Source organism: Lepidochelys kempii, chromosome 1 (genome assembly GCF_965140285.1).
Source record: "Lepidochelys kempii isolate rLepKem1 chromosome 1, rLepKem1.hap1, whole genome shotgun sequence".
Classification (NCBI taxonomy): domain Eukaryota; kingdom Metazoa; phylum Chordata; order Testudines; family Cheloniidae; genus Lepidochelys; species Lepidochelys kempii.
The window spans coordinates 250,058,696-250,072,274 of NC_136380.1; the positions used below are offsets into that span (position 1 = coordinate 250,058,696).

Here is a 13,579-nt window from a genome sequence, read left to right on the forward strand (position 1 = left end):
GGCCCAGCCTGGAGGGCATATCAGAGGGAGAGAAGGGGAATGTCTGTAGTGCCATAAACAATTGCTAGTCTTATCTTCAGGCAACCCCTGAGTAACCCTAATGTAAATATGCTGAATGAGCAGAGGAAGGTGCAGATCCTTTGGGGTTTTTTGACACTCTGACTTACTGAAAGTAATTGAATGTTGAGGTTTTGAAAATAAATAGGGTGACTGTGTTGTGTACAAAGAGAAAGAAGGAGTTCCAAGACTACAGGATAGCTTTGAAGGAGACAGAATAAATTAAGATAATTACGAGCACAGGCAGAGGAAGAATTAGAGATGAAAAGAAATAAAAGGTGAGGTAGAGCTGTGCAAGGCCTTGTGAAAATTAAGTTTGATTTTGATTTGGAAAAAGGAGAGGAAGCTATTAACCATGTGGGAATTGCCACGCTGGATCAGACCCATGTTGTGCTTACTACTGTATCCTATTGTCCGCGTTCAGCACCAGAAGAGGGAAAGGACACTTTTATTTAGAAGTGTTTTTGTATAGGTTGGACATAACCAGGTATGTTGCTTACTATGATTGAGTTGAATAATAAAGGGTTTTGTTGTAGGAATGGAGAAGAGAGGATGGGTTTTGTTTGAGATGTCAAAAAAGAAGCAACAGGATTAGATTTTGGGAGTGGAAAAAGTGGAGAGAGAAGTCTGATAGACACTAGCATAGCAAGCCTGTGTGATGGAAGTATAGTGGAGCTGTTAATTATAGTGAAGGGGGTAGAAGGGTTGGGAGGAAAAATCGGAGTTTGTTTTTTGTCACGTTGTGTTTGTGAGAGGGGGAGCTGATGAAATACTGTTGAAGAAGGGAAGTGGTGGAGTTTCGGTATGTGGGTTTTGGAATACTCAGCTCATATTTGGAGCCATGTGTGGTTGAGGGTGCCCAGAGAAAGGGAGAAGCGTTCAAATAAACGAATGTCCTTGGTGATTTTTCGTTCATTTAGTCACATTAGATCAACACACAATACAGATGCCAAGAAGTGGCATTTCTAAACTTTTTGGAATACTTAGTTTCATATTTTTTCTCATCTTCTGTTGTGGGCAATTAGATGCAACCAATTAAGATTGGCAAATTTTGGAACACTTGGTGAGTGAATAGTCCTCCAGATTTACCTGCTTCTTGGCATTCTTCCTAAACTGGAAACTTTTGCTTGCTGTACCCCTTTGCTACCTAAAATATAGTTTCACTGATTGCAGTGAAGGCCTTCTAAGTCTCTAACAGGATGTTGCCTTACCTGGATTTTCAAAAGTAAATTTTAATTTTTTTATGAATAGAAACAATCCTGTACAAAGATAAATATATGTAGGGACCTTTCTGTGATGCGAGGAGTATCTTCAGTTTTTATTGAAGCCCCCGTAAGATCTGAATGATCGCCTTGTGCTATTACAAATATTATAACTAGTAAGGAGGAAGTAGAGTAGCTATAGGCTTTTCCTGTAAGCATAATTGTTAATACAGAACTACCTTCTAATCTTGATCAAGAGGAAAAAGACAAGAGAATTTAGAAGCCATAGCATAGCATTTCTCCTAATTAATAAAATAAAGGACATTTTGAATAACATTAAGGACATGGTTTGGTCCCCACCCACACCACCCCCCGAAAAATTCCCGTGAGTTTTAACAAAGTCCCATTTTTGTCTTTTTCAAATGGAAAATGGATTAAAACAAAACTGGTTACCACATAAGAGTTGTTTGAGGACATGACTTACCACATCTGATCCTTGTTTTTTAATTAAATATAAATTGAGAACTCTGATTTTTCCTTGGTGTCTTAGGACATTGCACAAATAAAGGATAGTATGTGCTTTGTCCCATGGAGGAGAGGTGATGCTTTAGTTCATTTGGCAGCGCCTGCTTGGCAGTTATTGAACAGCATTTGAAGGGACTGGTAGGTCTTTCAAGCCCTAACAACTTTTACCAGCTGAGAAAGCTTTAAAGTATGTCAGAAAGAGTGGCAAAGAACTTGGAATCCTAGGAAGGATACTTCATTTCTGAAATCCTTTGAACTCATTTAAATGTTCTGGCTTGTAACAAGTTTACTTGCTAAGAATGCCTGAAAGATTTTTAAGGTTTTTTTTGTTTGTTTTTTGTTCTTTCTTTCTTATGTCCGCTTGTTTTGCACTTTAGAAATAAAAGGAATGTCAAATCTCACCTCTTCTCTTCCCTCCCCTTTAACAAGGTGTTAGAAAAGGATATTTACTTGCCTGTTCTAGCTCTTCTTAGTTAAAGATGCCGAATCTTTAACAATGCTTCCTTTATGTAAAATGTCACTGAAGTTATGCATGAGTCAAGGAGAACATATAGAAAGTTTTAAACAGTCTGACTAAAACTTGCTTCCTCTCTCCATTGTTCCTTTCATTTTCTAAGGTCTTGTGATATCACTTTTTTTTTTTTTTAGTTCTCCATATCTTGCAGCCTAGAATAGGACCCGAATTCTTAGCAGAAAATTGTTTTGTTTTTTTTAAAGTCTTTCTGGCCTCCTTTATCACAAAGAATCAGAAAAAGGGCATGAGCCAAGTTTTTTTTTCTTTGCGTGTAACATTTAATGAAACCTCTTGCTTTCACTTGGAGATTATCCACAATCCCTGTCTTGACTTCCTTCTTGGAAGAGTCTTAGCTTGAGAGGCAACATGATCTAGGAGAGCAGTCATAGCTTTGGGAATTTGGAACTCCCGAGTTCAAATCCTTGTCCGGTCATTGACTTGCTATATGGTCTTAAGCAAGTCATTTCACCTCTTTGCCCTAGTTTTCTCCTTCTGTAAAATGGGGATAGTTCTAAGCATATATAAAGCATACCTTCACCATCATATATAAATGCTTGCTTCCTCTTAACCCTTGTCTACAATAGCGATTATTGCTAACATTTTCTCGTTGCTCCTACTAGTTCCACACCACCAGTGGGGGCTCTAGTGAATATAGAGTTCCAGACAACTTGAGGCTATTGCTTGGAATAGGGTTAAACAGTACATGGAGACTTATCCACACTAGCACACCCATAATTGTTACCATCAGTGCTAAATTATACCAAAAATCCCATTACAGGTACAGACAGAGAGGTGTTGTAAGGATTAGTTAATACTGCTACAATGCTATGAAGATGTCCAGTATTATCTGGGAGCTAAGTGTTATCTTCAGTCCATTTAGTTTTATTTACAATTTAAACAGTTTCTAGTTTCTTGAGTAGTAGTAGAGGAGAAACTCGTGCTGATTAATGAGCGTATTTCTAGGAAGACAAACCAGTCCAATGGATGCTACTAGATGCATAGAAAATCTTTCAAAGTCAGCCTTACTTTAGTTAAATACTTCTCAAGAGCAGTTTACTAAATATATAGTACAAGACAGAAGGAATTGAATTGATTTTTAGCTAATTCATTTTTTAAAAAGTGTTTTATTGGCTATATGAGTTTTTTCTTGAAAAATCACCTTAAACTCTGTATAGTTAAGGGGGTATCTAATGGACAGAGCTGTAATGTGTTCTGTACTTCAGACCATATTTTTCTTCCTTTTGACTCACCAGAAATAATGCACAAGATGCATTTACAACTTGAGGTTATCTGTCAGTTTTATTTTAATTACTGTTTTGTATTCCCCCTTCTTGTCAGGTCTGCACAAGCTGTGAAGACAATGCAGAAGCCAATGGTTTTTGTGTAGAGTGTGTAGAATGGTTATGCAAGACCTGCATCAGAGCTCACCAGAGGGTTAAATTCACAAAGGACCATACAGTCAGACAGAAAGAAGAAGTATCACCAGGTAATACATTTTGCTTTCTTCTTCACTTTGGGTGCAAATCTGTCTTGGATAATTTTATTTAAGCCAGTATACTTCTTTAGGAGGATATGGACTCTAGTGTAAATTTAAGAACCCCCTTCACCCTGTTAAACATGAAGGGATAAATTCATCCCTGGTGTAACTCCACTGAAATCAAGGGATTACATTATGTGTGAGCTTGGTCCAGAGAGACTTGAATCAGGAAAAATGAGGAAAATCCATGCTTAAGATATTGTTCCACACTAAATGGTATTAAGCTATTTTCTAGCTTTTCCCAAATTGACTGCACAGGAGATAATCTTTCGAACAGTCAGCTCCCACACTGTAGAGCTCTACCAACTATTAACATTTAATTTACTGCAATAAGCCACCACAGGGAACGCAGCAGTAGGTGGTTCCTGCTTTTCTTTGGCATTCAGCTGCTGAAGAATTGTGCCTCTAGCTACTAATTCACATCCTGGCATTGCTTATTGCTTTTCAAGCATGTAGCTTTAGTTTATAATTTTACTGTATATTAAAAAGATTTTAAAACTGTTTTTGAGGCAGTGTGTTAAGCACTGTGAAAAGTACTTCTTAGAAGTCCAAGAAAACATTAGGGAGAAGGTTGTTATACTTTTTTGCGACTTTAAATATATTTATTGCAAAGTTATTTTTCTAAAATTTTAATAGGTTTGTTGTACACATTTGGCCTGTTCAGATTGCACTCATTCTCTCGTCGTCTCCTCAAGCCCCCCATGTCTCGTGCACGCACATGAGCTTGGCTACCCTTATTCTTGTACTTCATAGCCAAAGGGTAGCTTTCAAACCAGGTACTCACCTTCAAAACTAAGCTTAAAGCTACTGTATTTAATAATCTTGATTTATTTATTTTTTAGGATACAGCTGAACTCACAGGGAGATGATAAAAGCAGTAAAAACTTTCATTTTTTTCTCTTTCAGTCCCTACTAACTGCCTCCTGTACTGTTTAGCTCTCAACTTTCCTTGCTATAACTTGTTTTAGTTAAGTAACGAGAGTTCCAAGTTTAACTGTCAGCCATCAGGTTTAGGTGCTTAACAAATTATCTGAGTTTTCCAGGTACTGAGCATGTGCAGTATAATAACATATGGTATGGTATTATTTCTTATGTTGTTAACACTTGTCCACTGAAGCTAGACTGAGACTGCCAATTCATTTAGAATTGGTTACTGATCAGCTGTTAGATGGTAAGTTCTGGTTACTGGTTTTCTTGTCTGGTTTTAACAAGTGAGTAAGAAGTCAAAGATTCTGTTTCCTATTATCAGTCCCCTGAGCTGTATGATGCCATGGTCTGAGTGACTTGAGCACAATAAAATGTGAATGACTGTTCTTTTATTATCAAGATATTGTGAAGAACTGCCAGTTTTTAGTTGGTTCTCTGTCATGAGAATTCATTGCCTTGTCAGGCTTAGAACTACTGGTTTTTCTGACTTTTCTGGGGCCCAGAGTCAGGCAAGTGATTGTTTTGTTTCCAGTGCAAATCTGCCTTCAACTCCCTCTATAGGTATGCTGATGATATCCCTCCATCGTCTAGTCCATGCTCAGTCACAGAGCTGTCTGCAGAAGCTCTTTCTGAGGGCTCTTTTCCTTCAAGATCATTAGCTAATTTTTCATGATCTCTTCACCTTCATCTCCAGGTGACAAGAGGAGGGTCTTCAGGTGAATACTTCGAAGAACATGAGGGGGAAGGAGTCCAGGAGAGCTGGCTGTATTATAAAGAATCCTTATTGAGGTTACAGGAACAAACCGTCCTGATGTGTAGAAAGAATGGTAAATATAGCAGGCAAACAGCTTGGCTTAACAGTGAAATCCTTGCTGATCTTAAACACAAAAAAGAAGCTTACAAGAAGTGGAAGCTTGGACAAATGACCAAGGAAGAGTACAAAACTATTGCTCAGGCATGCAGGAGTGAAATCAGGAAGGCCAAATCACAATTGGAGTTGCAGCTAGCAAGGGATGTTAAGAGTAACAAGAAGGGTTTCTACAGATATGTTAGCAATATCATATCTCAGTATCACCCATTCTCTCTAGTACTTTCCTCTTCAATGCTTCGTGTGACATCACCAGATTCTTCTCCAGATCTTTTTTTCCCCCTACAAAACCTTGGTCGAAGAACCTGGAACCGCACACCTCTAGGTAGGGTCACTACTGCCACAAGCAATCTGGTTCAGTTGCCCTTTCAAAGGGTAAAAATGCTTGACACGTCCCTAGCAAAGTCCTTAAGAATTCTTTGGATGTCTGGATATAATTTAATTCGGGTCCAATGTCAAGACATTTGCTGGAGTTCAGGTCACTTCATCTCTCTGCAATTTCCAGTCCTCACAGAACCACCAATCTTTTCATCCCTTTCAAAACACCGGGGCCAAGAATTCTTTCCCAAGTCAGCCAGAGGGGCCTCTCCAGAAGAGGATTCTCTACAAGATAAGCTCTGCTGATTTGAGCCCACCGATCTGTGGCAGGAAAGCCCAAAAGTACCTTCTTAACCTGGGCTGATACCACACATTGTCAAGATTCTCAGACAAGGTCTTCTCATAGACTTTCAGCAGCCACCCTCTCTAACTTGTCGTTTGCCTCTTCTAATTGAAGACTATGTGAAAAGATGAGGGTTTCTAGACTCTGTAGTGCATTTTCTTTCCCTTAGAGCAATAATCTTGGTTCCATCATAAGAAAGGTTTGTTCTCCAGGTTCTTTGTGTTAATTAAAAGATCCCATAGATGTTCATCCAATTCTGGAGCTGTCCAGCCTCAATCATCACAGATGAAAAACTTACTTCAGAATGAGGCTTTAGCGTTTCTAATCTAAGAAATTTCCTTATAAAGTGCTTTATGATCCATAGTGTAGGAGCTGATCTGTTTGGGGTCTTTTGACCATTTTTAGCAGCTCAAGCAGAGAGAAGTTACTTCAGGAGCCTGGATAGGTGGGGGAACCTAGTTTACCTAAACTGCAAAGGACTCCCAAGGGAAGGGTGAAATAAAACAAGGGGTGTTGTGTTCAGGATGTGTGTTTTCTTGATATGTACTCTATTTTATCTCTTAAGTAAAGAGCAGTGGTGGTCTAGTCTTGTACAAAGTCTGTCTGTGTGAGCAGTGTTACACCTACCACGTGTCCCCATGAGGGCGTAAGCCAGTAGGCTCTCGGTTGGAGTTCTGGAAGAGAGGTACGGGGAAGAGGGATTCTAAGGAGTCAGCATTGGTAATGGGCTAGGCTGTTTGACTGTGGAGGTCTCAGCACAGTTTGCGAGACAGACGGTCTGCATCCTGAGAGTGTGCCTATGGACCCCAAGACAGAGGCAGTGCCTAGCCTTTGTTAAAACTTCTGGATGCTCAAAAGAGCTAGGGATTCAGCAACTGGATCACCACACAGTGAGTGGCTAAAAGGGGGCACTTGACTGGACTTGTGATGTTCCTATTTTCTGAAAGCAGCATCATGTCAAAGACCCCCCTAGTCCACTGTCCAACTGAAACAATGGAGCCTCAATTAAGTGTTACACACTCATACTAAATAACCCTTCAAGTCACCAGGAAAATGATCTTGTCTTTTTCTAACTCAAACGTTTGTCTTCTTTTTGGCCATCAGAGAATTAGCATATTTTGTGGTTTCTTTGCAACAAGTAGTCTTACTTTAAACTTTTTTCAGATAAGGTGGTTGAAAGGCAAGCTCCCCATTTCATTTGTAAGAGAAATTTAACCTTCCATTTAAGCGAGTCAGTTTCCTTGTCCTCTTTGTCCTTAAAGCCTCTCTCATTGTGAAGCTAGAGCTTTTGTAGAATGGTAAAATTCAGCGTGTGGGGGAAGCCCAATGCTTTATTAGTGGTACTTACTTCTGCACCCCTTCTTCATCCAGGTGGATTAAGGCCACTATCTTCCAAGCTTCTAATCAAGATCTTCCTGAAATATAAGTGTTCACTAAGGATACAACTACTTCATGGACAGAACTTGCAGGGTAGCTACTCAAGGGTCCCATTCACAAGACAAAGCAGACATGCTTTATGTTCAAAGGCAGCACTGGATGAACAGAATCCAAGGGTTTCATGGATGTTCTCCCATGAAAACACTTGATACAACAAAGCCAAAGTATAAATTTTCAACCTGTTTGGCTTGAAATGTCATCGCTTTAGCACCTCATATGTTTATACTCCAACTGTTGGATGGGAGTGCTACTGCACTGGAGGGGGAGAAGATCTCTTGTCTGCCTCCAAGACTTGAAGAAAGTAGAAAAGTCCAACAGTTCCAAGATGGAACAATGGATTCCTGCTCAAAGAAGACAGAATGGAGATATGGAAACTAACCAACTTCTCATTCTAACCCAAGCCTATAAAGATTGTTTTAACTTGCTAATAGAAATTTTAATCCTCCTTTTTTCTACAGAGGCAGTTGGTGTGAACAGTCAGCGGCCTGTTTTCTGCCCTTACCACAAAAAGGAACAGTTGAAGCTCTATTGCGAGACCTGTGACAAACTTACATGCCGGGATTGCCAGTTACTGGAACACAAAGAGCACAGGTACCAAAGTAAATTACGTATTTTTATACAACTAGTAGCTGATGCCTTATGAAAGATGTTGAACGAATTCTGAATTGGTTGCAGTACTAGCCTCGGTTATATTGTTGAGCAGGGCTCCTGCTAAAATGCAAAATTATTTTTTAACAAAAAGACCCATGAAGTAACTGAAGTTAACTGACTGAAAGGTCTTGCTAAAGAAAGTCTTTGGTAAAGTTGAAAATAGAATCTTGATCTTCCAGCTTCTAACCCTGTGTGGGCCTTTCGTTATTGGCAGTTGAATTGCAGTAGACTCTGAGTTACAAACACCTTGGGAATGGAAGTTGTTTGTAACTCTGAACAAAACATTATGGTGGTTCTTTCAAAAGTTTACAGCTGAACACTGACTTAATACAGCTTTGAAACTTTACTGTGCAGAAGAAAAATGCTGTTTTCCCTTTTTTTTTACTGGTTTACGTTTAACACAGTACTGTACTGTATTTGCTTTTTTTTTTTTGGTCTCTGCTGTTGCATACTTCTGGTTCCAAATGAGGGGTGTGGTTGACTCATCAGTTTGTAACTCTGGTGTTCATATCTCTGAGGTTCTACTGTAGATGGAAATCTTTGCTATGCAGTTGTTCAAACAGAGAGCCCTTAAAAGCACCGGGGCTATATTATGTAACTATATAGTCAAACATAATTCTCAGTTTGCCGTTGAACAGGATGGTTGTTTAAGAGGACCTGACCAAACCTTTCATAAAGGGGAAATATTCATTTCTCTCTGAAGAGTATTTATCAGAGGAAATCTAAAATGTCACTTTAATGGCTCTCACAAAAACTAATACTCTTAATTTCTATGAAGAAAATAATTACACAAGAAAAATACTTCAAAATCAGGCATATTTGCCTTTTATGGGCTTCCTGGTGTTAAACTTGGTCTTTTAGCAGTGTTTTTAGCTGGAGTGATGATTTTGTTGGAGTGCAGTCTATTTTTTAGTAAGTGTAGTTCAAACCTCTTTCTCATGTTTAAATAGTTCATTAAGTCACTGATTATTGCAGGTACCAGTTTATAGAAGAAGCTTTTCAGAACCAGAAAGTGATCATTGATACACTAATCACCAAGCTAATGGAGAAGACTAAATACATAAAATATACAGGGAAGCAGATCCAAAACAGGTCTGTATCATGTTGCTAAATAATATTGAGACACACTGAACATAAGAATGTTACCTAACTCACCAAGGCTTTCAAATTAAAGTATTCCTAAATGGATTTTGTACGTAATCTCTGCATTGTTTGATACTTCCAAAAGGAAATAATTTCCAAAATGTTTTCAGTAGTGAAATATGAAATTCTTAGGTTTTCAGTTGGTTGTGGTAATCCTTGTGTATTTAAGTTAAACTTGATGTTGGTTACATAACTGTTCTCTTAGCCTGTAAACTTCCAGGACAACAGGAGGGCAAGCTCAGCGAAGTAGGCTGCTAGGAGATTTTTAGAAGGCAATTGCAGTATCTCTTCGCCGCCCACCCTCCTTTTTCGTTTCTCATGATATGTATCGCTCCTATAAATGAGATGTTATGGCCAGGTTTTTGTAAATAAATACTTGTGACCGATTTACTTGAAGATCATTTGTGGAATAACAATGTGATCAGGGTTCATACCTGACACTTGCAAGCCAAAGGCATAACCACAGTTGCAACAGTACATAGAATCATAGAATATCAGGGTTGGAAGGGACTTCAGGAGGTCTAGTCCAACCCCCTGCTCAAAGCAGGACCAATTTCCAACTAAATCATCCCAGCCAGGGCTTTGTCAAGCCTAACTTTAAAAACTCCTAAGGAAGGAGATTCCACCACCTCCCTAGATAACCCATTCTAGTGCTTCATGACCCTTCTAGTGAAAAAGTTTTTCCTAATAGCCAACCTAAACCTCCCCCACTGCAACTTGAGACCATTACTCCTTGTTCTGTCATCTGCTACCACTGAGAACAGTCTAGACCCATCCTCTTTGGGAACACCCTTTCAGGTAGTTGAAAGCAGCTATCAAATCCCCCCTCATTCTTCTCTTCCGCAGACTAAACAATCCCAGTTCCCTCAGCCTTTCCTCATAAGTCATGTGTTCCAGTCCCCTAATCATTTTTGTTGCCCTCAACTGGACTCTTTCCAATTTTCCCACATCCTTCTTGTAGTGTGGGGCCCAAAACTGGACACAGTACTCCAGATGAGGCCTCACCAATGTTGAATAGAGGGGAACGATCATGTCCCTCGATCTGCTGGCAATGTCCCTACTTATACAGCCCAAAATGCTGTTAGCCTTCTTGGCAACAAGAGCACACTGTTGACTCATATCCAGCTTCTCGTCCACTGTAACCGCTAGGTCCTTTTCTGCAGAACTGCTGCCTAGCCATTCGGTCCCTAGTCTGTAGCGGTGCATGGGATTCTTCCGTCCTAAATGCAGGCTTCTGCACTTGTCCTTGTTGAACCTCATCAGATTTCTTTTGGCCCAATCCTCTAATTTCTCTAGGTCCCACTGTATCCTATCCCTACCCTCCAGCATATCTACCTCTCCTCCAGTTTAGTGTCATCTGCAGACTTGCTGAGGGTGCAGTCCACGCCATCTTCCAGATCATTAATGAAGATATTGAACAAAACCGGCCCTAGGACTGACTCTTGGGGCACTCCACTTGATACCAGCTGCCAACTAGACATGGAGCCATTGATCACTACCCGTAGAGCCCAGTCTAGCCCGCTTTCTATCCACCTTATAGTCCATTAATCCAGCCCATACTTCTTTTACTTGCTGGCAAGAATACTGTGGGAGACCATATCAAAAGCTTTGGTAAAGTCAAAGAATAACACGTCCACTGCTTTCCCCTCATCCACAGAGATTATCTCATCATAGAAGGTAGTTAGGTTATTCAGGCACTACTTGTCCTTGGTGAATCCATGCTGACTGTTCCCGATCACTTACCTCTCCTCAAAGTGCTTCAAAATTGATTCCTTGAGGACTTGCTCCATGATTTTTCCAGGGACTGAGGTGAGGTTGACTGGCCTGTATTTCCCCGAATCCTCCTCCTTCCCTTTTTTAAAGATGGGCACCACATTAGCCTTTTTCCAGTCATCCAGGACCTTCCCCGATTGCCATGAGTTTTCAAAGATAATGGCCAATGGCTCTGCAATCACATCCACCAACTCCTTTAGCACCCTCGGATGCAGTGGACTCATGGACTTGTGCTTATCCAGCTTTTCTAAATAGTCCTGATTCACTTCTTTCTCCACAGAGGGCTGGTCACCTCCTCCCCATACTGTGCTGCCCAGTGCAGTAATCTGGGAGCTGACCTTGTTAGTGAAGATTGAGACGACAAAAAGCATTGAGTACATTAGCTTTTTCCACATCCTCTGTCACTAGGTTGCCTCCCCCATTCAGTAAGGGGCCCACACTTTCACGGACCACCTTCTTGTTGCTAACATACCTGTAGAAACCCGTCTTGTTACTCTTAACATCCCTTGCTAGCTGCAACTCCAATTGTGATTTGGCCTTCCTGATTTCACTCCTATATGCTTGAGCAATAGTTTTATACTATTCCCTGATCATTTGTCCAAGCTTCCACTTCTTGTAAGCTTCCTTTTTGTGTTTAAGATCAGCAAGGATTTCACTGTTAAGCCAAGCTGGTCACCTGCTATATTTACTATGCTTTCTACACATCGGGATGGTTTGTTCCTGCAACCTCAATAAGGATTCTTTAAAATACAGCCGGCTCTCCTGGACTCCTTTCCCCCTCATGTTGTTTTCCCAGGGTCTCTCAAAGTGGGTCCTAGCAAGTACCTCCACAGCGCTATTCAGATTCAATACCCTGATAATGTAAGTCCAGTCTTCCCCCTAGTTTTAGCTGTTGGGACATGGAGAAGCTTTACTTTTTATGCTTGTTCTCTCCCGCTTCTCTCTCATCACTTCTTGGATGCTGGATGCAAATCACTGCCTCCCTCCCTCCCCCCCACCCCTTGCTCCTAGATGGCAGGAGAAAAGTAATATAATACTCTTCTCCTCCCACATGGAATCCAAGTGCCTTTCTCTCCTTCCTAACTTCTTCTGCCTGGTGTTTTTAAGCACCTGTACCAGGTGCTCAGCACTACCTGATACCCATGCATAAGGTAGTGAAAAGTGTTCACCGCACGAAAGAGAGGGTAGAATGAGCAGCATATTGATTGAGTCAGCAGTGTAGTAGCAATATTCACATCACTAGATAGGGCTGCAAGCCGTGCTGAAGCAGTAATTTGACTCACCATTGGCAAGTGTATTGTTTCAAGCTGTGCATTCAAAACAACAAACACAAATGCAAAGGCCGCCGCTACATTGCTGGATATCTTATTTCTGGAGAAACTTTCTATATTGGAAAAAAATGATATCCTGAATTCCTGTGATGTATAGAGACTTTTGTATTCGCTGCAAGAAAGGCTTAGGAGACTATTAAAATCAAGACTCTTTCAACCATTCATTTTTATCAATAAAATTCCCTTGCTTAAATAAGTGTCCTACTTTTCTAGTCCATATAATTAGAATTTCTCAGACTTGCACCAAGGTCAGATGCATTCCTAAATCTGTGTTTTGTTTTGTTTTTAAACTAACTCAGCCTGATAATTTTCCTGGCTAATGGTAACATCTGATTCCATATATACTACTGGCTGCACATGAGCAGGAATCCATGGCATTCTGTGTACAAAGAATTCATTTCCTTTGTTGAGTCAGGATGAGCTTTTGTGTTGGCTTCTTAAGGACACTGTGCTAAACAATTCTAAATATTTATTCTTTACTTACAGAATCCTTGAAGCGAATCAGAATCAAAAGCAGGTGGAACAGGACATTAAAGTTGCCATATTTACACTGATGGTAGAAATAAATAAAAAGGGGAAAGCTTTGCTGCATCAGTTAGAGGTAAATTCCCTTTTAAGATTATAAGTAACAGTCATCTTGTAAGTGCTTTTACAGAGGCTTTAAATGATCCATCAAAATTCAAACACAGCAAAAACTATCTTTCAGCATGAGTTACATGTTGGTACCCCTTAATGAGAACGTTTCAAATAAGGCCAAGCAGAGAAATATTTCGTACAGTAGCAATTTACTTGGCCAGTAACTCTGAATTCCTGTTTGCACTTAGTTTTCATGAATCAGGACTGCCCTCCCTCATAACCACCAAAAGACGCTGGGCTGTGCAGTGAAGTCACAGATCTATGTCTGATGCAGGAAAACTGAGGTTGAGATGCCACAAATTCAGCTGTCCAACTTC

At 40.2% G+C, this 13,579-nt stretch overlaps 1 protein-coding gene across 6 annotated transcripts in view; it reads left to right on the forward strand.

Annotated features, from left to right (window-relative positions):
- TRIM24 (tripartite motif containing 24) overlaps nt 1-13,579 on the forward strand; it is a 138,125-nt gene that overhangs the window by 76,865 nt on the left and 47,681 nt on the right. For 4 of the 6 annotated variants that reach the window (XR_012156085.2, XM_073322713.2, XM_073322728.2 and 1 more), the window contains exons 3-6: nt 3,637-3,784; nt 8,187-8,319; nt 9,355-9,471; nt 13,113-13,227. Coding sequence is in view for 5 of the 6 variants with exons in the window: in XM_073322713.2 (XP_073178814.1) it covers nt 3,637-3,784; nt 8,187-8,319; nt 9,355-9,471; nt 13,113-13,227 (513 nt within the window). In the remaining variant the exon portion in view is untranslated. Of the gene's footprint in view, nt 1-3,636; nt 3,785-5,484; nt 5,590-8,186; nt 8,320-9,354; nt 9,472-13,112; nt 13,228-13,579 lie in introns of those variants that run through there. The other 2 variants (XM_073322753.2, XM_073322739.2) reach the window with 2 other exon arrangements.